The sequence below is a fragment of the Carettochelys insculpta genome, chromosome 4, assembly GCF_033958435.1.
Source record: "Carettochelys insculpta isolate YL-2023 chromosome 4, ASM3395843v1, whole genome shotgun sequence".
Classification (NCBI taxonomy): Eukaryota; Metazoa; Chordata; order Testudines; family Carettochelyidae; genus Carettochelys; species Carettochelys insculpta.
In genome coordinates, this window is record NC_134140.1 from 48,700,695 (window position 1) to 48,725,798 (window position 25,104).

The 25,104-nt window shown below is 41.9% G+C and overlaps 1 protein-coding gene across 7 annotated transcripts in view; it reads right to left on the reverse strand.

The window, feature by feature from the left end:
* The window catches only part of FRYL (FRY like transcription coactivator), a 352,830-nt gene that overhangs the window by 176,604 nt on the left and 151,122 nt on the right, over positions 1-25,104 (reverse strand). For all 7 annotated transcript variants that reach the window (XM_074992742.1, XM_074992743.1, XM_074992741.1 and 4 more), the window contains 6 exons: positions 16,699-16,752; positions 10,615-10,754; positions 10,047-10,143; positions 4,260-4,339; positions 3,594-3,674; positions 43-211 (listed from right to left, as the gene is read on the reverse strand). In XM_074992742.1, coding sequence (XP_074848843.1) covers positions 43-211; positions 3,594-3,674; positions 4,260-4,339; positions 10,047-10,143; positions 10,615-10,754; positions 16,699-16,752 — 621 coding nt within the window. The remainder of the gene's footprint in view (positions 1-42; positions 212-3,593; positions 3,675-4,259; positions 4,340-10,046; positions 10,144-10,614; positions 10,755-16,698; positions 16,753-25,104) is intronic.

A 25,104-nucleotide genomic window follows, 5' to 3' on the forward strand; every position in this document is an offset into this window, starting at 1 on the left:
TCAAAATGACATCTGCTCTAGTTCAATGTGGTGCACGCTTACCTGCATGAACTGGAATGATGCTTCAAAGTCCTCTACAGGGTACATTTTTACTCTGAAAAACTTCATCCCCATAATTAAGCTGATGATACTTTGTACTACATGAGGACTCTGTTCCTTCTGTCGCAGTTCCTTTAATTCAGTGACAAACTTCTTCCTAACAGCCTGAAACCTGGAGAATTGAAATACATAGCAAACACTGACATTGCTTAGTTCAGTTTACATTAGCTCTATGTGAAATGTATTATTCCAGTAACTTTGACAATTATATAATAATTATCAGTGAAAGTGACAGTTAAAGAGAACACATTTTATTTTTTGTATTTGGTGTTTAGATATCCTGGTTATTAGCATTTAGAGTACGCAGAGCAACAACAACATTTAAGGGATGTCAACTTTCCATCTGCTCCTATATACCTAAAAAATGAGAGCATCCTTTAAAAAAATCTTCCTATTGCATAGTTTTAATTACATTCACAGGCCTTTACACAAAAAATCTGAGCTATGTCTCTCTAACTGCATAGAGACAGCATTTTTCTCATTTGAGTTGTATCTCCTCTGTACTTTGGAGAAGGAAATAATATGAAATTTACAAAAAGCTGCCCAGAAAGAGAGGATGCCTATTCATTTCAATACCTTACAGGTCACAAATGAAGAAAAAAAATAAAGCCTGAATTCACAAATACACAACGTACCTATAATTCCAGATACACTGGAAGCAGGATTCACTCTCTGGCTATGTCTACACTATGAGATACATTCAAATTTATTAATATCAATTTTCTAATGCTGGATTTTATAAATTTGAATTTGACTATCCTCACCTCCCCACACACTCCTCACATAGTCAACTTATTGGTGCTACACTCAGTCAGCAGATAATGACTGTTGCAGCAGTGCATTGTGGGAACCTATCCCACAGTTCCCTCATCCCCATAGCATGCTGGGTATTTTTGCTAGTATTTGACGTCATCTTCCCACATTGCATTGCCCTCATTCCCTTCCCATGGTAAGCAAACATCCATTTTTACACGTAGAAGGAAGGAAAACTAGTGCATCAACAAAGATCACCCAATGCACAGAAATCTTTCCTCTATAACTGAATTGCTTTTTAAAACAGTAGCTGTAACTGAATTATATAAGATTTTATAATGATCAGCAGGTGTCTGTCTTCTCAACTGACCCTCCACCAACTGTCCCCGCTCCCTTCATTACATCTGATCCCTGAAAATAATACAGGGACAATGACAAGCATGAAGAAAGAGTAGATAGTAAAGGTTTTGAAAAAAAAAAAGATATTATGAGGGAGGGTATTTGGCATCCCTGTCCATTATAAACCTTCTGTGCACAGTCTGTATTCTCAACAACCCCTCCACCCACTCTTCCCTGCATGAAGGGTTCCAAAGGTTAAAAAAAATGATGATAGAAAAGGCTAGGAAAAGAGATTTTTGGCTTCTCTCTTCACTACACAGACATTACCAACACAGGCGATGGGGCTCGCCAGATTTCCTTGCCGTAGTGGGGCCATTTGGTATTTGGGAGGTTGAATGGTGAGTTGACATGGTCCCCCAAAATCTTTTTTGACTATGGAGTGAGGGGTCCATAGCTCAAGGGCCACTTGAACTGTTCCCTACCCTCTTCCCCCGGGTGGCAGCCAGGCCCCCCAGTTTGTAGCCACCAAGGAAACTCCTCCCCAGCAGCCACAAACCCACCAAAATTCTTCCTACCCCATGAGCCCTAACCATGCACAAGCCAGGACATGGTGCTGCCTGGCAGCATGGTCGGCACTGAATGTCAGGCATGTCCTTGTATTTGGTCGGGGCTAGCCACATGATGTGGTTGAGTGTGGGAAAGACCCCAACTGTGTGGTGCCTGTGGAGGAAGGGCAGGGGGAGGTGTCATGCACAAATGTTAAGTTACTGAAAAGAAGCCTCTTATACAAGCACGATCCCCACAACAGCCTTGCTGCCATGTGGTGCACTGAGGCAGCCACTGGCGCCAGGCAGTGCAAAAAGAAAGAAAAGAAAAAGCGAGTTGTCAGCTAGCAGAGGTAGAGATGGAACCACAAACTCTGTGTTAGGGCTATTTGTAATGAGTAGATATGCTCACAGCTCTAACAGCAAAAGAAGGATGTTTCTCAGCCTCTCATACAAACATGAGCCCATGAGTCACAAGCTTCTTGGTTCCGAATTAAAATTCACAGTCTTCCTGTTACCTAATTCCTGCGCATCTGGAGAACGGTGGCCAGAGCAGGGCACTGAGAAGCACTGCGGGTTACATATAGGACCCCTCTGTAGACTAATAAATTCAATTTTAAGATGTGGCGCTTCCACACCGGCCTTTATTTGAGCTTTTAAATTTGAACTTGACACTACACCCAGCTGTTTCTCATGATATTATGATATCAATATTAGTGCTCCCTAAATCAAGCTAATGGTATTTACAAAGACAGTCACATGGCAATATCGAGCTAAATGCCTTAAATTCCAGTTTGTCTCATAGTGTAGACATAGCTTAGGCTGCACAGATGCCTAGAAACCCTGAAGCAGAGACTCCGGGCTGCCGTTCATGGAGCCGTCATGGCTAGGGGAGAGACATGGCCCTCCGCCGCAGCAAGGAGCTGCCAAAGCCAGGGGAAAGGCACATTCTCAAAGTTCTTCCCCGCTCTCACCAGCAGCGTGGGCCTGTCATAGCTGGGACAGAGCTGCCACTCCTCCAGCTCAATCCAGCCTCATCAGAGCTGCTGCGACTGACGGAGAGGCACCTCTCACCTGCTCCAGAGCTGTTGTAGCAAGAGGGGACTGGAGTCGCCGTCGTTTCCAGGGCAACATTTATTCCAAACCCCTTATTCACAACTCCATCCCACAGTGCACACCACCACCTACAGCCTTCATCCCCCACCCTCTGCCTCATCCCTCCCACACTCCAAACCCCTTGATCCTATCCCCCCGCAATACGGAGGTGATGTGTCACACATCTCCAGGTTGGTACACATTACAAAATTAATTCGCATATGGACATAAAATATTAGCGGGAACGTTGACTGGAAAGCTTTTTTAAAAATTAAACTTATTAAGCTTTGAATATATATTCCTTAAATGCCTCATCCAAAAAATCTTGTTAAATGTTAGAAATGCACAATATGCATCTCATGAAGTTATGAGTTGTTAACACTAGTAACAACTCTTTAAAAATCTCATAATTCTATTCCATATCTCATTGGAAAGACTTGGAATGGTACTCAAGCTAATGAGAGAGAAAAAAGTGCCATACTGAAGGAAGCACTTTGCAACAGAAAGACATGATTTATATTTCAAGGAAAGAACAGCATTTCTTATTTTTTAAGACCACAAGAATGATGCACAAAAATGTGTCTATGATGGAAAATGCTCGATTAGTAGCTGATTTGCTTATGTACAATTAAGGAAAAGCTTCCAACTTGCTACAATTATTAATAAACATACTGTAAGTGGTAGTCAGGGAGGAAAGGGTTGTGGTTTTTTTTTCCTAAAAAAGTTAAGAGGGAAAAAGGAAAAGGAAAATATCAAGCTTACTTTGATTGAGCAAGAACCCCTATTACTTCTGCATACAAATCTGCAATAATGTGCACGTTCCCAGTATTAGTTCCTGAATACCTAAAGACAGAAAATAAAAAAAGAATAAGGGTGTGCTTCAACAAGTTATTTTAAAGAATGATGTAATCTGTGTGCTCATTAACATACAAAACATAAAAGATGCTTCATGAATTGAAGAATTACCAATCTGAACAAAAAGAATGTAAAAGAGGCATAAAATGCACTCAGAACTCTTTCAGGCCTACATTCTGTTTTTAAGTTTAAAAATGGATAATATCTGAAATGGTGTAGTTTAATTTTGGTAGGCCTGCTGGATATACATTTTAAGGAGGAACTTTATGCAGTACTCTACATAGGAAGAGCATTTATATAGCCTGATCACTACTTTTTATTTTTCTTGCCCTGATTGTGCAAGTTAAGCTGTATATTTTAAAGACAAACAAGACAAGACTTCTTGCACACAGCTGTTTTCATTAAAGTCACACTTCAAAAAAAAAAATCACGATTAATTATATTTTTGTGTATTATCCCCAAATCCATTATGTGTGAGGCAAGTAGAACAGAAACTCTGTGCAGTCAGTTTGAAAACAAAGCATTGTGAATTAAAACAAAAAATATTGTGTGTATGAATTAAACTTGACTTACCCTTCCTTGTGTTTAAAGTGCTTGAAAGCCAAATTGAGAACTTCATGTACTAAAGGATCTGGCACCGGATGAACAGGTATCTGAAAAATAGGTATCATTTCACTCTATTATAACAGCACATAAATGCCATGGTCTTATCCAACATAAAAATATTCAGGAATAGATTAGGAGGCAGACCCTGAGATGGTGCAACCGTCACAATTACACTGACTTCAGTGGAGCTATGACAACTGAAATCAGGTGAAGTTCTTTGCCTAGAAAGTCAACTACTCCACATCAATGATGTATAGACTCCACAACAATGATGTGTGGCATTTTGTTTAATAATTTGACTACTAAGTTTAAGCAATCAAAAATGGTAATCAGAAATTAAGTAATCATATCAGGATATGCAAATCATAAGCAGCAATACATCTGGATTAATGGTTTCATTTCAGACCTCACTGACTGATGTAGTCTGATTAGTGTAAATTTAACTTGAAACGTAGGGTAAAGATATTCCTGTCAGAGAAAAGTAGGCCAAAGGCATCAGTTTAAAAGTCATCCATCCGGTTAACAAAGAAGAGAAGAAGCTAGAACAGAAAAAAGGAGTGTATGCCCCTTTGTACTACAAAGGAGGTGATATAACTGACTAAAGGGCCTGAAGAATGATCTCAAATGCACAGCCCAACTTTCCTCAGTGTGTATGTGGGTTTTTTTTTTGTTTGTTTGTTTGGTTTTTTTTTTTTTTTAATTAAACACCACATAATATTGAGTCTGTTCTGGTATGGCTATGTTCTGAAGAAGTGGATCTGTCCCACAAAAGCTCATCACCTAAAATTATTTTGGCTGTCTTTAAAGTGCTACTGGATTGCGTTTTTGTTTTGTAAAATATCATGTTTATGATGCTTTTTGAAGATTAAAGTATTTTATGAGTGCAGGCCTGAAATATGTCCTGGTTCACGTGAAAGTCTAAAACAACATTTGGCAGCTCAACCTCGTCCTCATAGAAGACTGTAACAGAGAGGTAGGCGTGTGCACAGGAGCTCCAAGGCCAGCGTCCTGATCTCTAAGACTTGCCCCACTAACATCACTGCCAACAGGAATGCAACCTTTCAGAACAAGTATGAAAACGGGGCAGGATCCAAGAAGTCTGAAGGGTGTCCTGATGAGCATGGAGAGGTCATGAAACGCAGGGATGGCCATAACGTACACTGTCTGATGGAGGAATGAGCCAAACCCTGGTTCCTGAGCTGTAGCAAATAGTCTAGAATTGACAGTACTATAGCATGCTTAGGAGAGGTATCTCACTCTGACAATAAGTGGGAGAATTTCATCCACTTTGCTTGACTGGTCAGTCTTATGGGTGGCTTTCTGCCTCCCAGCAGGATGTGCTGAACCTCTTCCAAAGCAGCTACTTTCCTCCATGCTCAACCCTGGATCATCCACATGAAGAGGAATAGGGATGTAAGGCTGGGATGCAGGAACTGGCTGTGGTCCTACAACAGGTCCAGTAAGTTGGGAAGTGACCAGAGAGGGTACGTATTCATGATTGTGCCAAACCAGTGCCGGTAAGGCCTTGCCAGGGCTACCGTGGTAACTAAACCTTTGTCTCATTTGATCTTCAAACTAGGATGTCTCTCATGAGAGAGATCAGCCGGAATGTATGCAGGAGACACTAAGAACACAAGAGGAGAAAGATGACAGATAGGGTATCCCTGCTCATTTCCCCTGGGGAGCAAAACTGGAGGCACTTTCTGTTTTGCCTGGTGGTGAACAAGTTCATGAGGGGAAACCTTCACTTCTGGAAGACCACACAGGCTACTTCCTTGTTGAATGACCACTCATGGTGAGAAGGGAAGACTCCGCTGAGGTGATTTGCTAGAGCACTGTGGATCCCAGGGAGCTCATCTGCCTTCATGTGGATGTGTGGCTGATGCAGAGGTCCCAATCAAGGAGCGCTTCCCAGCTGAGAGCCAACAAATGTGTCCTCCTTTGCCTGTTGATTCAGGCTGTATTGTCAGTGAGGACTCTCACAATTTTGCCCAGCATGTGTGGCAGGAAGACCTGCAGGCCAGATGAACCACTCTGAGCTTTTTGACATTCACATTCATCCTCGCTTCTTCCAGGGTCCACAACCATAAGGTTTAGAGATTGCCAAGGTGCATGCCGCAATCAAGATTTGAGGCATCCAATACAAGCTTGAGGGAGGAGATGGGGCTATTGGGAGCACTGGCAGGATGGTGCCCTGGGAGGGGCCCAGAGCCACTGGGACAGAGATGCTCAAACTGGGCCCAACAGGGGCTTGCCTCTCAACTGTACTACTACCTGGGTGGGTGCTGTTGACTCCAGCAAGATCATATTGTCCTCTACCTCCACATCCCATAGGCCTTCACTGTTCCTCAGTGTTACCACAGCACAACAGGGTGTAGGGGTGTGGGCACGTACTGGACTACTCTGCCTGCATCAGCCCCTGATTCTCAAGACAGACTAGCCATGGTGCGTCTTGGCTCTCCACATTACTTTCCACTGCCTTTACTGGATATCTGACAGTGTCCCTTTGCCAAAGTCCTTGCCTTCCAGCCTGGTGATGGTGAGAGGGAACATTGCCAGCTTGATGATGGCAGTGGAAGAATGCACCAACAAAGACCCGGGCACTTGAGGCCGAGTCTGACCTGGTCTCCAGTGCTGGGGTTAGTGCCAACTGCATTAAGATCTTACTGAGGTACATAGTCCTTTTCTCTCTGTCTGGTTTAAATGATTTGCAAATATGACACTGATCTCTAATGTGTCTATTGCCTAAGCACGTCAGGCAGCTGCCGGGCAGGTCACTAACAGGCACAGGGTGTTTGCACTCAAGACGTGGTTTGAAGTCTGCGAATTAGGGCATGCCCTGTCCCTAGGCTAATCCCCAGGATACAACAAACTAACAGTATCTAGAAACTACCAATAGAACTATCTACACCAAGCAAATACTGCATCACAGAAAAAGCAAATATTGACTAAAAAACATTTGTTTCCTTACACTGTCACCGGTAGCATGAAGGATCTCAGGTGGGGGAAGTGTACAGCCATGGAGGAATCAGAGACTGCCACAACTGAGACTGAGACTCCAGAGACTGCCACAACTGCTCCCCTATGGGTACTCCTTAAGGAAAAACATCCAACACCTGTGCATGAGGCAAGCACATGTGCCTAATGTGGGAAGGGCATGAGCAACCACTCAAACAAGAACCTTAACTTTAACAAGAAGACTGTTACTTTTTGGCTACATTGTTAATTTAGCATACCTAGAGCAGGCTGAGCCTCAGAAGCCTCTTGCACAGCAGAAAAGTTCTGTATGTCAAGAACTGCTCCTATGAAGGGCATTCTCTACATAGGACATATGTAGGACTTCTTCATATTGGTCCAGAATCCAAATCTCTCAGAGAATGTATATGCAACAGAAGTCATCAAGAATGTTCTTCTGAAATGTGAGTTTGAGCAGCAAAGCATCTAGATAAGGGCAAGCAAAAATACCTTGACTTCTCAAGCGGGGGAGGGGTGCTACAGCAGAAAAGAACTTTGTAAAACTCAAGGAATAGCACATCGGGCAGAAGGAAGCTGCGCTTGTATTGCAAGTGCATTGGTATAATAAAAGCAGAGATATTTGTGGTAACTGGCTCTGATAGAATATCTACATAAGGATAGATTACACATGGCATAGCTGTGACTGCCCTGGGTCAACTCACTTGGGCTCACGGGGCTTGGGCTATGAGGCTACAAAGTGCTGTACAGACAGACAATTGGGCTTCAACCCAAGCCCAAATGTCTATAACAACAATTTATGAGCCCAACACCTAAGTGCCACAACTTTGAGTCAGCTGACCCAGGCCAGCTAAGGGTTTTACCTACAGGGACATATTCATATAGATACAAAAAAGAAGCTGCTGCAACTGATGTAAATGTGTGAAATTGTGATGAACAAATTTGTTGATTCCAAAACTAACTTGATCTGTTAGATGAGATTTATGAAGGGATTTACCCTAACAAACATTCTTAGCTTTCAGTTTTGGATCCAAGCTGACAGATCTGGAGCCAATCTCCTTAACAGGCACTAAAAAGATGTCTTTTTTAGTTTTGTCATCTTTCCTGGAACAAAAATGGACAATATAACGTCTTTTCTCACCAATCACTTCTTTCCAAGAGAGTATCTGGAGTTTTCATTGCCCACTCACAGTCTAAGACGAGACCATGTGGCAGTCTGGAAACAGATCCCAAAGCCAAGCTCAGGCCTTCCATCACAGTAAACCTTTTCTTCAAACTAGTTGTATGAGGTACTGATGCTCATTGTTTTAGCTTGTGATTGAATCCCTTAGAGTTAATCAATTCCAAGCAGCCTTATCACCTAAGCTTCTTGAAGCAAGAGTTATTCAGACAATTTTACATGTGCTGAGTGAACACACTATAGATAGAATAAGTCAAGTAAGAGTGGTCCTCACCAAGACATGGCAAGCATCTGACATGGATGTTCAATTCCAAGATGATTACCAACAAGATGCACACGTCTTATAACTGGATTTCTTTGCCTTTAGATCTGCTACTTAATCAGTGGATGGAACTGAATTTAACAGCTATTTATCTAAATTAAAAATAACTAACCTAATTATTTTTTTATCTTAATTACATGAACTATACTAAAGTTATCCAAGGCTATGTGTACACCGATTTTTTTCAAAATGGTGCTATAAAAATTGCGAAAATTATTTCGAAATATTTTATTCCAAACTTGGTGCCACCTTAATGACACTGAAGTTCAGAATAAGGGACTATTTTGACTGTTCCATTACCTCTCATACAACGAGGGTAGTGAAACCAGAATTCCGTGCTTAAAATAGCAGTGCTATTTCCAGCACTGCAAAAAGCTGCGGCATTGTTATTTCGGGATATCTTTATATCCTGAAACAGCACCCACAATGTAAACACAGCCGAAGATACTACAGTTTCAGAGAAGGCTCTGGATCTAAGCTATCTGGAGACATCTATATCTGCAGGGGGCAACGCATCCCCTTATCCTCAGTATATCTTCAAAACAGGGAAGATCAAACCTGATGCAGTCAATTTGCTGCAGTTTGATTTCACATGCCTAAGAGGGACATGCTAAATCAAACTTACAGGATACCTGCATCAGCACGCCTGTCCCCCATTAGGCATAAGGGAAGTTGACGGGAACACATGGTCCTATTGACCTCCTTTGGTGGAGATGGTGCAGAAGCCCAAATTAAGCTATGTAATTAATGTAGCTAGAATTGCCTTAATTAGACCTTCAGGTTGTAGCATACATCTGCCCAGAGAAGGATAGGATGAGTATTTTAATAAGTGCTGCTATGAGAAGATTCCATCCTCTCAGCTGAAGCAACAACCACAACCCATCAGTGGCAATATTTGAATTAACATAATCCTCTTCAAATTGGACAACATCAATGAGAATCAGGAAACCTTTCAGTTCACATCCACAATGTTTACATAGGGGATTTTCAGTACAGAACTTTGGTATGCATGCTTAGTCAAATCTCCATAGTCCAAAACATGGGCAGTATAAAGAGGACCTTCTATGAGATTTCATTGTCAGTGAAGGTGTAAGGAAGGGATGGGGAGTCAAGGAGAAATCAGGGAGGAGAGGCTGAAAGCTTTGTGCAACTGTAAGTATTACTGTAAAATCACATATACCTCTTCTGTACTGGCATGAGCTTAATATAAAGAAGTTTGACAGACAACAAACACTTCAGTGTTAACAAATACAAACCTCATAGATGCTAAAGAACTTACCTGTTTTAGAACTTCTACTAAAACTAAACAAAAAATGAAATCTACAGCTAAGTCCCTCCTTTCAAGTAGATAGTCTCTCTCACGCTGTTGCTCATCCCTAGAACAAGAAATTAAGAACAAACATTATTGGACACATCAGGAGTTACATATTAGTGGCTGGTTAGTTGTTTTAAAGTAAAAACAGCCAGACACATATGCAGTAACGTCCACGGTTTGGCTAGAATTTGAGGATTGTGGAACAGCAGGATAGATATTTTTTTTTATTGTTCCGAGAGGACAGAGAATCTTACTGATATTTTTCATTTCTCCCTCCATGCTTTGTCTCCACCCCAGAAGAACATAACACTGATCCTAAATTAGTGAGATGAATAATTAAGTTATTCAAGGCATTTCTTCTGTTCAGGTTAAGGGCCAAATCTGAGAAACTTTAGCCCCTACTGATCCAGTCCAAAAGGGTTCAAAATATGATTTTTTTTTAAATCCAGAATGCGTAACTACCCTTCTCACAAAAATCAACATGAGAACCAAATGTTGATTTGCTGCTGAAGAAAAAGGCAGCAACACTTACCCCTTAGATTTTGTGCTAGATCGAGGTCTGTATTCATAAGATTCATCTTCAGTTCCATTTTGACGCCTGTACCAGTCAAACAAGGTGCGTAGTAAGGAGGGGAGACAGTGCTCTGCTACTGAGCTCATAGAGCTTATCAACTGAAAAGATAAAAACGGTACATTGGTTCATGATAAGGCTTGTAATTTATTTGCTTCAAACCATTGTCTTACAAATTCATTAATGCTGTCTGAATAGTTCTATTTTATGTTAGATTAATTTTTGTACAAATTTTTTTTGTTTATCCAAGGGATTTCTTTTGTAATGACAACATGCTAAATCAAACATAAGGAAACTTACTATAAAAAAAATAAGCAAATATTGTGAAGTTAATCTGGAACTTTGAAATATTTATTTATATAGCCAGCCACACTAAAATCAACTAGAAGATGCTAGATATTTTAATATAATCCACTTGCCACAAAGCCAACTCACAGATAAACACACAATTTCATCATGTAAATTATGAAAAGGTTACGTTCTTCACAAAGTGTTTATCTATGCACATTTTCTTCAGACGTCTTATGAGGCTTTGTTAGGGTTTTTCAGGGTAGGAGTTAGTGGCTCCAGATGCAAGAGTTACTGGAACACTCCCAAATGAGTATGGCACAGTGATCGTTCAATCAGGAACATTTCAGTGTTAAAGTAAAGTTCGTCTAGTTCTCTGGGTTTATTTACAAAATAACTTGCAAATAAACACATTCATGAATGACACGCCCTTTATCCAGGCATATTAAGCATCTACCCTGTGCCCCTCCCCTTACCCCTGGGAGGGCCTACATGCAGCAGAGGTGGTATGCTAGAGGCAGAAGCAGCCCCCAGACAGCCTGTGGGCCATGGGAGGGGGTGCTGGAACCTAACCTCACCCAGACAGCCTAGGTGGAGGCTAGGAGGGAGCTCCTGGAGGGAGGGACAGCTGGAGATGAAAGGCGGCTCCCAGAGCCTGGTCCTCCTAGGACAGCCTGCAGGTCACGGGCGCAAAGCTGAAGGAGGGACAGCCCACTTACGGTTGCCAGGCATCCCCCCAATGTGCGGGACATTCCTGGATTCCCATGACAAGTCCTGTGTCCCGCATTTACACAGAACTGCCCAGCTGGACATTTTTGCGTAAATGGGAGACACGGGACTTGTCATGAAAAATACCCCAGGCTAAGATTCCCACAACTGTGGCTGTTAGTGGGGCTCAGCACCTCAGCTGGCTCCCAGCCACAGGGCTGCAGGGACCTGCCACGCACCCTGGCCAGGAGCCCTGGCAGCATGGGACTGCCTCTAATGCATAGGCCCCTGTCACAGGGCTGAGGCTGGAAACCTGCACAGTGTGGGGCCAAGGCCTCCCTAGACCTTCCCCAGAGCCCAAGCGCTCCTTATTCCCCACCAGAGTCATGTCATGGGGCTGGGACCACAGCCCACCAGAGTCTGCAGCATGGAGACCTAAAAAACCTGGTGCAGGCTTGTTTCTCTCCCCTGCCCTGGTGGGCTAGAGGTTGATGTTTGGGGTCTGCATGGGAGGGAGGGTGCAAGAGCAGGATGGGGGGTTTGGGGATTTGGGTGGAGATAAGGTGCAGTAGTGGGTGGGGGTTTAAGGAGCGTGCGGAAGATAAAAGGTCTGGGTAGGAGGGAGGGTGCAGGAAAAGGCTGAGGGCAGGAGTCTGGGCAGAAGGGGATGTAGGGGCAGGGTGGGGTGGTCTGGGTAGGAGGAGGGAGCAGGAGCAGGCTGGGTGACGGGGGGATGCTTATTTCCTTGCAGCATTGTTGCTGCCCCTGCTGGAGGGATATCAGTGGGGAGAAGAGTGCCCTGGAGAGACTTTGTTTGCCGCATGCTCCCAGACACGTCCCTCCACCCCACTCCCACTGCTCTGAGTGGAAGGAGTTCCAGAGAATCAGAGCAGTGGGGGAAGCCCCTCTCCAGGCAACCTCTGTGGCTGGGGCTCCCTAGCTCAGCAACATCTGTGGTCCTGCTGGATCACAAATGTTGCTGGACCAGAGAATCTGGGGTAAGAGAAGTTCAAACTGTATTAAAATTCCGAACACTTTTAGATATTTCAAAAAACCCAGCCAGATGGAGATAGAAAGACCTTTTTAAAACAGCAAAGCTCTGTGTCTTTATTTATTTATTAATGAAGCTGTTGTAAGTAGGACTATAAGTGACCTTTAAAATTATCACCTGCACTTGGAATGTACGTACATGTCCAAAGGTCAAATTTCGGCACTCCACTTCTGAAAGGTTGCTCCCTCCTTTTCCCTCTCCTGGTCTAGACCATCCCTGATAGGTGTTTGTCTAACCTACTCTTAAATAATTGCAGAGATGGAGATTCCACAACCTGCCTGGACAATTTATTCCAATGATTAGGAAAAATTTCCTGTCAGGGTGGTTAATGTCCAACCTAAACCTACCATGCTGCAGTTAAGTCCATTGTTTCTTGTCCTATTGTCAGAGGCCAAGGAAAACAATTTGTCTACCTCCTCCTTGTAATATAATTTTAGGTACTTGAAAACTGCTATCATATCCTCTCCCAGTCTTATCTTTTCCCAACTAAAGAAGCCCAATTCTTTCAGGATTCCCTCATAAGTCATGTTCTCTGGATGTTTAATCATTCTTGTTACACTTCTCTGGACCTTCTCCAATTTCTCCACCTTGTGCCTAAAACTGGACACAATACTTCAGTTGAGGCCTAATCAGTGCAGAGCAGAGAGGAAGAATGACTTCTCATGTCTTATAGGCCCATCTAAGTTGTATTTGCCCAGTTCATTGATAAGATGATCATGCAAGACGGTATCAAATGCCTTACTAAAATCAGGGTATACCAAGATATGTTCACCGCTTCTTGATTATCTACAAGACCTGTTACCCTACCAAAAAAGTTATCAGATTGGTATGGTATGATTTGTTCTTTGTAAATCCATGTTGGTTATTACCCACCACCTTATTTTCTTCTCGACGTTTGCAGATGAATTCTTTAATAACTTGCTCCATTATCTTTCTTGTCACAGAAGTTAAACTGACTGGTTTGTAATTTCTTGGGTTGCTTTATTCCCCTTTTTATGGATGGGCACTGTATTTACCCTTTTCCAGTCTTCTGGAAACATCCCCAACTTCCATGACTTTTCAGAACTGACGGAGTGTCTGAGCCTTTCACTATCAGTTCCTTGAGTATTCTAAGATGCACTTCATCAGATTCTGGTGACTTGCAGACATGTAATTTTCTTTAGAAGATTTAAAAAAAAAATTACTTAACCTATCCCCCTTCCCACTAGCATTCACTATGTTAGGTATTCCTTCATCAGACTTCTTGGCAAAGCCCAAAACAAAGAAGTTAATAAGCACCTCTGCCATTTCCAAGTTTCCGGATATAATTTCTCCCTCCTTACTGAGCAGTGGGCCTACTCTGTCCTTGGTCTCTCTCTTGCTTCTAATGTATTTATAGAACGTCTTGTTGTTATCCTTTATTCCTCTGGATAGTTTGAGCTCATTTTGTGCCTTTGCTTTTCTAACCTTGCTGCTGCATTCCTGTATTGTTTCCTTATATTCGTCCTTTGTAATTTGTACTAGTTTCCACTTTTTATATGACACCTTTTTGATTTTGAGGTCATGCAAGATCTCCTGGTTAAGCCAAGGAGGTCTTTTGCCATACATTTTATCTTTCCTACACAGTAGAGTAGCTTGTTTTTAGGCCCTTAAAAGCATCCCTTTGAAAAACTGCCAACTCTGTTCAGTTGCTTTTCCTCTCAGTCTTAGGCATTGGACCTTACCTACCAGCCCTCTGCGTTTACCAAAATGTGCCTTTCTGAAATCCATTGTTTCTATTTTGCTATTTTTCCTTTCACCATTTCTTAGAATCATGAGCTTTATGATTTCCTGGCCACTTTTTCCCAAGCAGCCTTCCTTTCACCATTTCTTAGAATCATGAGCTTTATGATTTCCTGGCCACTTTTTCCCAAGCAGGCTTCCACTTTTAATATTTATTTTTAATATCTCAAACAGCTCCTCTGTATTTGTTAAAATCCAATTTAGAACAGTGCCCCTCGTAGCTTTGTCAACCTTCTGAAATAAAAATAAATAAATAACTAAAAAGTCTTTAGTGCAGTCCAAGAGCTTACTGGGTAGTCTGTGTCTCACTGTGTTAGTTTCCCAACGTATGTCTGGATAAATGAAGTCCCCCATCACTACCAAATCCTTCTCATAAATGAAACTGGTCAAACCATAGTGGTTTGAGATAGAAAAACAAGAAAAGCTCTTCAGCTGACAGATTTTTGGCACAATATCAAGTAAAAAAAAAAACAAACCTCTCTTCCAAAGCCAAAACAGTGAAGAGGGTCTGCAGCCACAGGCTCCAGCACTGGGTGACCTAGAATTAGGTAGGACTGCAGGCAGGCAGGGTGTGGCTGACCAAAGTGCGCACACACAAACTGAGCTGATAATTCCAACTCACATGGTAATGCAAATATATCTACTATGAGAATTCTGCATCATCTCAGTTTACAAAGGGTTTTTAAATAGCTTTTCTGTGTTGCCCATATTATAACAATCTAGTCAGTGGCTCTGCAAAAGGAGCACTACTGAACTGGAAGCACTTTTGTCAGAGTGAAGTGACTACTTAGTTTGGAAAAAGTACTGTGGTCAAAGCTGCCTAGTACAGTGACTGCTGGGTGAAAGTGTGTGTGTGGTGGGGGGTAGCAGGTGGGGGTGCCTGGCTCCGGAGGAGGAGGAGGAGGAGGAGAGAGGAAGGGCATTAGGTTAGAGCAGAGGGCTGGGGATGCCTGGCTTTGGATGAGTGAAGGGGGATTAGATTACATCAGGCGTTTGCAGGTGCCTGGCTCTGAGGGAGGTGTAGGGGGATGGGGTTAGAGTGGGGGCAGGGGAGCCTGGCTCTGGGGGAGGGCACTGTCCCTCAAACATTCTGAAAATCTGGCAACTCTAAGCCCACTTCAACATACCCGCTCCAGAGAGCCTGCAGGACACAGGGAGTAAGTAGCTGGAGGGGGGACAACCCCTGGAGCCTGTCTTTCCCTCCTGCCGCCACAACAGCCTACAGACCACAGGGGTGTAGTCAGAAGGGGTGGGAGGCAGGAGGAGGGGAAGCCCCCAGATCCTGGCCCACCCACGCAGCCTGCAGACCGCGTGGGGACAGCTAGAGAGGGAGGCAGCCACCTGGAACCTGAACCCCCTCAGACAGCCTGCAGGCTGTGGGGGCAACAGGAGGGCAGACAAGTGATGACAGAAGTAGAACAATAACTACTAGATAAAAAAAGCCCATGTTGTGGAATGAGGGTGGTGGTTTGGCTAATATACCATCCATACTGTCTCCTGCATATAACCAAAGAAAATGTAGCATGCAAATTAACATAAGAGTAAGTGATCTAAAGCAGTGCTCTGCAAACAACTCGCAGGTGTACCGAGAGTGTATGGAAAAAACACACTGATGGTATATACTTTCTGTTATTAAAACCACATACAATGTTACTTCTTCATTGCTATGATACCTGATGAAATTGCTTCATTTTGTTTTTGCTGTATAGGTTGCTGTTTTGTTTGTCTGACAACAATTTTCAAAGATAATTTTCATAGGTGTTGTGCATTAGAAATATTACTGTTTGGTGTTCCATAGTCTCAAAAAGTTTAAGAAACCCTGATCTAAAGTACTTTACAGATATTGAGTCTTAGAAGAATATCACTGAAATTATCATTATTTTAGAGTTGCAGACTTAGATAGAAACTTTAAAATGACTTACCCAAGGTCATAGGAAGTCTGTGACAAAGCCAAATGCATATATAATCCATATTTTTCAGCACCTGGTTTCATTTCTACATGCTATTTTGGATTGGTCATCTTCAAATTATTTATCTATGAGTATATTATACCACCTTTCAGCACAGGTAACAGAAAATTGGACTTATCTCTAGAAACTAGTTAGCTTAAAATAGCATTGTACTAGTTTATCATTTGAATGGTAGAATTGTTTTCTGTACAAGTAGGGGTCATCATATTTCCGTAACACCTGACAAAAACCAGACAGTTTAGTACCTTAAATGAGAGTATTTCCTACCTGGTCAAATTGAAGATCTTCACCTCTTTGAAGAGATCTTGACAAGAGCTTTTCCTAGAAGCAGAAAGAAAAATCATTAAAAGATATGAAGCATGAAATTAACTACATGCAAACCTTGCAACAAGTAAAATAAGCAAAAGTGATGTCACAGGTTGATTCCTGTTTCCCCTCCCCTGACACCTATTTAATGAAAATATAAATGGACATAAATCAGTCTCAATACTAGACACATTTTCCAACTGGAAATTGTTTTGAAGATGTAAACTAAACAAAGGAAAGATCAGAGATGAAAAAGCTCTCTTAGTGGCTTAGTTGTAGTACTATAGACTGCCGATTATACAACCCACAATTTCTGAATTCCAGAAGCTGTATAGGTCTCTTTCCCCACCAGAGGTGGAGGAAAGATGAATGTCATACTGTACCATCATTGCCAGGAGGCATTGGAGATGGACTGGTCATGTGCTTTGGATGACACTGATTGCATCAAGAGAAGAACAAGAAGATAGACAAAGGCAAGAGAATATGAGGCTGCCCAAAAAACACGACAAAGATCAGAATCTAAGTGTAGTTTCCGACCATTCCGAGGAACAGCAGACGTGATTTTCATTGCCTGTCAACAGCAAGAAAAATGTCGAACACAATCAAGCCTTATATATGTTTCATTGACCTAACCAATGCATTCAACTCAGTAAATCACAGCGAACTCTGGACCATCGTCTCAAAGATCATCTGCCCCAAAAAATTCATTAGCATTTTAAGGCTGCTTCACAACGACTACCACAGTATTGAGCAACAGCGGATCCCAAAGTGACCCCTTTGAGGTCAAACCGGAGCAAGTAAGGCTGGTCATTGCCCCAGCACTGTTCTGCATCTTCACTGCCATGACCCTTCACCTCACTGATTGCAAGCTTCCATATGGTGTGAAGATTGTCTATAGAACAAATGGGAAAGCTTTTCAATCTGAAGACACTGAAGGCTAAAAGCAAGACCTCCACAACCTCTATCATGGAGCTCCAGTATGCAGATGACACTATAGTTGCTCTTTCTCCCACAGCCCTTCAGACCATCTTAAGTGCCTTCACTGAAGCAAACCAGAATCTCAGCCTCACACTGAATATCAAAAAGCCCAAGGTGTTCCACCAACCTTGAACAGAAAGTGAATGAGAATATCCCATCAGTCAAGTAAATGGAGAACTGTTTGAAAAAGTGGAACACTTCTGCTACCTTGGAAGTCCTCTTTCCACTAAAGTCAACATTGATGCGGAAATCCAACATTGTCTGAGCCATGCAATCTCTGCTTTCACCTACTTAGATGAAGGGCATTTGAGAACCAGGACATCTATCCCAAAACAAAGGTCCTTGAATCCCATGAAATGGTTGTTCCAATGCTACTATTCTCATGTGGAACTTGGACAACATACAAGCGCCATTTGAAGGCACCTGAACAATATCATCAATGCTGCCTCCAGAGAATCCTAAATATCTCTTGGGAGGATGGGGCATGAACACTAGCATCCTGGAAGAGTCAAACATGACCACCATGATCATTCATCAACAACTTTGTTGGACTGCTCACACAGTTCAGATGTCTGATCAGCGCTTCCCAAACCAGATTGTTTTCAGAATTGGAGGAAGGAGAGAGGAACACTGGGGACTAGTGGAAACAATATGGACATGCTGAAGGCACACACAAAAAAGTGCAGCATCTGTGTCAATTCTTGGGAGAACCTTGCCCAAGACCATCCCCAGTGGAAAACAGTAATCTATGAGGGTGGCACAATCTGAGAGGTCCCACTGCAGCACAAACTAGGATAGGTGGAGAAGAGCAAAAGAGCACCACAAACTGCCCCGTGCCCCTCCAACAACTACTAACACCTCCCTCTTCTGTGATAAGATCTGCATCTCCAGAATTGGAATGATCAGCCATCAATGCCTCACAAATAGGGGGGTCACATGAAGATGTTATACTCCTTACTGAATGACCACCAAGAACAAAACAAACACTAACTCCTTAGTCCCACATTCTGTTAATACTGCAAGGCTCCCTCCCACAGTGATTGACATAAATGGTAGAATAAGAGCCATGAAAAACAAAAGCATGTTGAGAGATTTTTCAGTATTTACAGAAGAACTCAAAGTTTAAGCTGCTTTTTGTTTTTTAAATAAATTATAGTCAGCAAAATGGACATGGATTTTATAAATAAACTGACAGTTTAAAGGTTATTTAACAGTAAAGAAAATGTCTAAAATAAGGTAGTGCACTCAGGTTTTCAGAGGCAGACATGTATCACAGCTCCCTAATGCCCTTAATTGTGGTGGTGCTGGTGGAAGAAATTAAGGCAATCAGGGCCTGCTCTCCCTTAGGCTCACAAGTTGAAAACTGGTGTCATTGGGACGTATCAAAAAGCCTCAAAAGGACACAGTTTCAATGAGCTCCACCCCAAGGGCCAAAAATCCCACAAGTGGGAATGCACATAGGCCCTCAAAGAAGAATTACTATTTCGGGGGAGGGGGGGGGGGGCAGAAATCAGCAGATGAATCACTGTAACTCTTCTAATTTCACAGTTTGCAATAATATAGTAACGTGTGGGTTAAATAGCACATCTTTTGCCCAGATTCAAAACAAAAACTAAAAGACAAACTGCCACCCAACTCACTGGGACTGCATGGTTAATTTCAGTTGATTGCCTGCAGGCTGAGATTACCTGAGAACTTTATTTGAAAAATTGTAATTACAAATAAATGGAATGAAATGTTTTTATACATTTGTCTTATAAAATTAAATAAAATGGTAGTTATGAAAGAAGATGCATTTCAAAAATATTTAAACCACAAAAAGATAACCTCAATCATATACAGTAATGGTTGATTCAATCTTATTAGAACAGAACAGTATTATCTTTCCCTAAAACGATGCCTAAAGGATTGACTCCTTCAAAACCCCACCACTCCCGTGAGACGTTGAGCAACACAACATGCCATTACACAATATTAACAACTTGGATGATGGACTGCAAAATCAGGGTACGACACCAAGAGAAGAGGGGTTGCAAGCACTTTGGAAGGCAAGATCAGAATTCAAAGAGATCTTGATAAATCAATCAAATTCATAACTACAAAAATGGAGAATAACTGGGCAGGCACTAATACTGCAGAAAAGGATCAGGCTACTATAGTGGATCACAAACTGAAGGACTCAAAAGCATGAGACTGTTCTGAAAAAGGCAAGGAATATTCCACAATGTCTTAAGAGTATCACATTTAAAACACAAGAGGTAATCATTCGGTTCAGCTCAGCACTGGTGAGACCTCAGCTAGTGTACAGTATCTGGTTTTAGGCACCACACTTAAAAATGAGACAGCCCAAAGAAGAGCAACAAAAATAAGAGGTTAGGAAACCTGACTTATGAGGAAAGGTTGAAAGAACTGGAAACGTTCAGCTGAAAGAAGGCTAAGGAAGGGTGGGGCATGATCACGGTCTTCAAATAATCATAACACTTATAAAATTGTTATAAAAGGGTGATGATCAATTGTCCTTCAAGTCCTTGAAGGGTAGGGCAGGAATCAAATCAGTTTAGTTTTTAGGAAAAAATAAGTTAGACATTAGGACAAAGCTTTCCAATTATAAAAATGGTTAAACACTGGAACCAGTTGCCTAGGAAAGTTGTGGAATCCCCATCACGAAATGTTTTTAAGAACAGGTTAGATAGAAACTTGTTAGGGATTGTCTCAGTATATGTAATCTGCCTCAGTGCTCAGGGATTGACACACAGACTTCCAAACCTACATTGCTATGATTTATATACTCAAAAGAAAAAATGTTGGTCTAGTTAGGATCAAGAGCTGGAAAATTATCTCCTATTTCCAGAATGTTAATGATCCACAAATGTTTCACTTCCTGAGAGGTCTTCTGGAAGAGATGTCCCTACATACAAAAAAAGATTCTGAGAATAGGATGGATGCAGAAGGTCACCAATGAGGAATTACATTGAAAGATACAGCCAAAAGAGAACCTGCTGCAGAAGGTTATAAAACGGAAGCTGCTACTAACTGGGCATATTTGCAGAATGAACGGTGAACAAAAAATCAAGACCCTGATATTCAGCATAAAGGACGGTTCGAATAGGAGAGGCAGATCCCAGACAGAATGGATAGATGATATAGTAGATTGGTGTGGAGCTACTCTACAGAAACTAAGCCACTCCACACTGGACAGGGAAAGATGGAAGGAAATAGTGAGAGAGGCATCAGACACCAGCAGGCGCTGAGCCTACAGTTATTGATGATGCTGATATATTAAATTTTTGCTTGAGAGTCACCAAGCCATACATGGATTGTTTCAAAAGCAGTCATTTGTATGCAGAAAATGTTTCAGTTACTGGTAAGCCACAAACTTTTTTGGAATTTCAGTTGTATGTATCTTGAGTTTACCACACTTGGCTAACTTTCATAACAATGGTTTGTTATGCCATTTCCTCAAAAGAGGATTTTATATTTAACTACCAGAATTACACTAATTTTTACCACTTTATTTCTTTATTCTGTAACCGCTCTACAGTATTTGACTTTATTTTATTATCAAAGTGATATGGTTTATGATTTAATGTATAACAAACAAAGAACTATAAGCCTCTTTTTTTTTTTTTTTAATAGGTAAGAAATACTCCACCCTAAGTAAACACAAATGACTGCAAGAAAAGAGTCAGTTGGAAAATCATTTCCCAGAAAGGATGCAGGTGACCTTCCCATGAGACAAAGGCTAAAAGAGAGATTACATAAATATGCTTATATTTGTATACTTTAAAAATTTTATTGCAGTACAGGTAAAAACCAGTGTGAAGCAGGTGAATAAATACAGGTTTTATTGTATATTATATTAAATAATTAAACAAACAAAAAATAAAAATACCACATCAGAAGCAGACAGGCATTCTGTGTCTTTCTAAAGGCAATGTTTTAATCAGCAAGATAAAGTCTTCATTCTGGAGGCCCCATACAATAAATTGACATGGATTTCATTGTCAGTTAAGTGTGCAAAGAACTTCAAGATAAGGTTTACAGTTTCTTACATTTGTTTAATAACATACAGTAAAAGCTCTGTTATCCAGCACTCAGATAACCAGGACACACTGCTAACTGGCACTCAGACCAGCTGCCGAACCAGGGCCAGCTGCTGTGGGGCTGGCTTCTTGGCAGGGGAAGGTGGAAGTACAGGGTTGGCATTCTGAAGTTTAGGGTTCAGACATAGAAGTACTGACACTTTTCCCCTTGTGATAATATTTACATTTCTATAAAATGAATGAAAAACATTATCAAATTACACAAGTGGCATTTTACATGTACTCTATAGAAGCACCAGGAAGACAGTAGGGAACTAGGCATACATCAATCCCCAATCTGATTTTTCCGGTGCAAAATCAAATTATGTATCACATAGTATGGCTTACTAAAGTACTTTAGGGTGGCAAATATAGCAGAACTTTAATTGAAGTAAAGGGACAGTACTTACCCTGTGTAGTAACTGATGTTCTTCAAGATGATTGTCCCTGCGGGCACCCCACTCCAGGTGAAGATGCATTCCTGAACCTTCAAAATAAGGGATTTTGACAGCAGTTCCCCAATGGACCACACATGCACAGTGGCCGCCTCACAAGCGGTCAAAGTTCGAACAGCATGTGTACAACTCAGATGCCTCAGCTCCTTCACTATAGTGGAGTGTGCACTAGATACTAAAATAGAGAGGAGAAGGAGGGTGGGTAAGGAAGTACTCGAAGGACACTCATCTCGAAGAGCATCAGTTCCTGGGGGTGCTCCACTCCAAGTCACTAAAAAAAATCAGGACCTCTTACAGTGCTTGGGGCATCAGATCATACAAAAGGACCATTGGGACATCTGTACCCAGCTGAGTGTCCAATAACAGGCCTTGCATGAGAGAGTAATGCTTATCAGAGGCTGGGTCTAACGCCAAGATGGACACCTTGCCAATGGTGGAAAAACAGGACATAGCGGTGGTGGACACATATCTAGTAGATTGTCCTCTGATTGCCATAAGAGGCTGAATTAGTTTCAGTTGGAAACAGAGATGTATGCAGTCTGCTATCCATTTGTAGATTCTCTGGGTGGAAATGGCCTTGCCCTGTGATTGCTGAGTGACAGACTCAAAAAGGTGAAGGGGCTGTCTAAATGGTTTTGTCTTATTCAGACAGAAGAATAATGTTCTACTCACATCAAGCACATGCACAACTCTTTCAAATACATTAGCATGTGGCTTTGCAAAGAACATTTGCAAATGGATCAGTCTGCATAGGCAAAAAGAAGAGTGGCCCTTAGACAGAAATTTAGAATGTGTGCTGAGTGTCACCTTGTCACTCAAGAACGTAGTATACAGAGGTTCAGCCTTAAGCTCTCCTATGAATCTGGCAGATATAAATTGCTACCAAAAAGGTGGCTTTCATGAATAGGTGGAGAAAGGAACAGGTAGCCAGTGGTTCAAAGGATTTGTACATCCAAGTTGTGAGGATCCAGTGCAAATACGATGCAGATAGTGTTTGGGTGCCTTTCAGGCACATTTTGGTGATCAAGTGGGCAAAGACCATAGTGTTATCAACCTCATGGTGAAATGCTGTGATTGCTGCAAGGTGAACCTTGATTGTGCTGAGGTAAAGACCTGATATTCTAAATTATTTCCTAAAAATTAAAGTGAGTGGAAGAGGGGAAGAAATTGGAGAAGTGTCTTTGACAGTAAAGCAAGAGGTGAACTTCTTCCACTAATGCAGGTATGTAGCATGTGTGGTGCGTGTCCTACTGTGTAGCAGAACTGCCCAGACTTGTTCTATATATTCTAATTCTTCATTACGGAACCACTGAGTAGCCATGCATTTAGGCGAAGCCCTTCTTCTCTGGAGGGATATAACTAGCCCATACGTTGGAACAGGAGACGGTGGAAGTGGGAGATGGGAAATCAAAGGCTGAATTGATATACTTGAGCAAAAAGGATACCATGGCTGCCTGGGCTACATCACAGCTACTAGAATGACCTCAGACAATAAATACTATTGGGGATAACCCTAACTCTTGAACACATTGGACAGAATGGCATTGTTGAGTTCCCACTTGTGCTGGAGGGGTAAGATCTGAGTTTGTCCGTGCAAGTGTTCTGAGACCCACATAGGTATTTGGCAGAGATGTGAATTTTGTGCTGGAGGCACCAATTCTAGAGATTTAATGACCTCACATGCAAAGTTGCTGGTCATGGTTCTGATCTTGTGGTTCTCGATAGAGAAAGGAAGTAGAAGCAGGCATTGCATACAGCTCTGAACTCAAAGACACGTATATGGAGATTGGTTTCCACTGAGAAACAAAAGGCCCTGAGTTGTGAGATGTCCCACATGCATCCCCTATCCTTTGAGGAATGCATCTGCAGTGATGATCATTGACAGTGGGATCCTGTCTGAAGGTGATCACAACATACAGGTTGAGAGGGGACATACACCATCAGAGCAAGTCTTACTCATGAGGGCATAGTGAGCAGCCTGTTTAATCTGTGCACATTCAGTTTGTATACAGTGGCTAGCCAACCCTGAAGGCATTGAATGTAAAGATGAGTACTGGAGACAAAGAATGTGCAAGCAGCCATGTGGCCTAACAGCTGCAGACAGTCTCCAGCTGTGACCTGTTGGCTGCTCCATATCTTTGCAATGATGGTAAGCATTGTGGAATCTGTCGTACAAAAGGGAGGCAAAACCTGCAGTGGCGTCAATATGTACAACAATTAAATGGATTTGCTAGGTAGGTTATAATGCTGATTTGCCCGTCCATTTGCATGCCAAGGTTGAGGAAGTAATGAACCATTGTGGAATTGACACAAATGGCTTCCAAGTGAGTAGAAGACTTCAGGAGACAGTCATCCAGGTAAGGGAATGTAATGATACTCTTTTTCCTGGGGTGTGCAGTTATGACTACTAACTACTAAAATGATACTGTTTTTCCTGGGATATGCAGTTATGACTACTAAAAAGCCAAAGTATACAATCATGTATTGGTAATGATCCATCCCCAAAACAAACCTGAGAAAACGTCAGTGGGCATGGTGTATAGTGACATGAAATTACGAGTCCAGGAGGCCTAGGGCTGGGAAAAAAAAAACCAAAAAAAAAAAAACCATCAATCTCCCTGCTCCAGCACTAGAATTATAGTTGACAGGATGATCATCCAGAATTTTTGTTTCTTGACTAACCTGCCTAGTTGTTGAAGGTCAAAGATACGGCACTATCTTTCAGTTTTCTCTTCTGTCATGAAACAGTGGGAATAAAACCCCTTCCTGCTGCATTTAGTGGGTAACAGTTCTGTTACACCTAGTTTTAAGAGGCACAGTACCTTCTGACTGAGCAATTGGTTGAGAGAGGT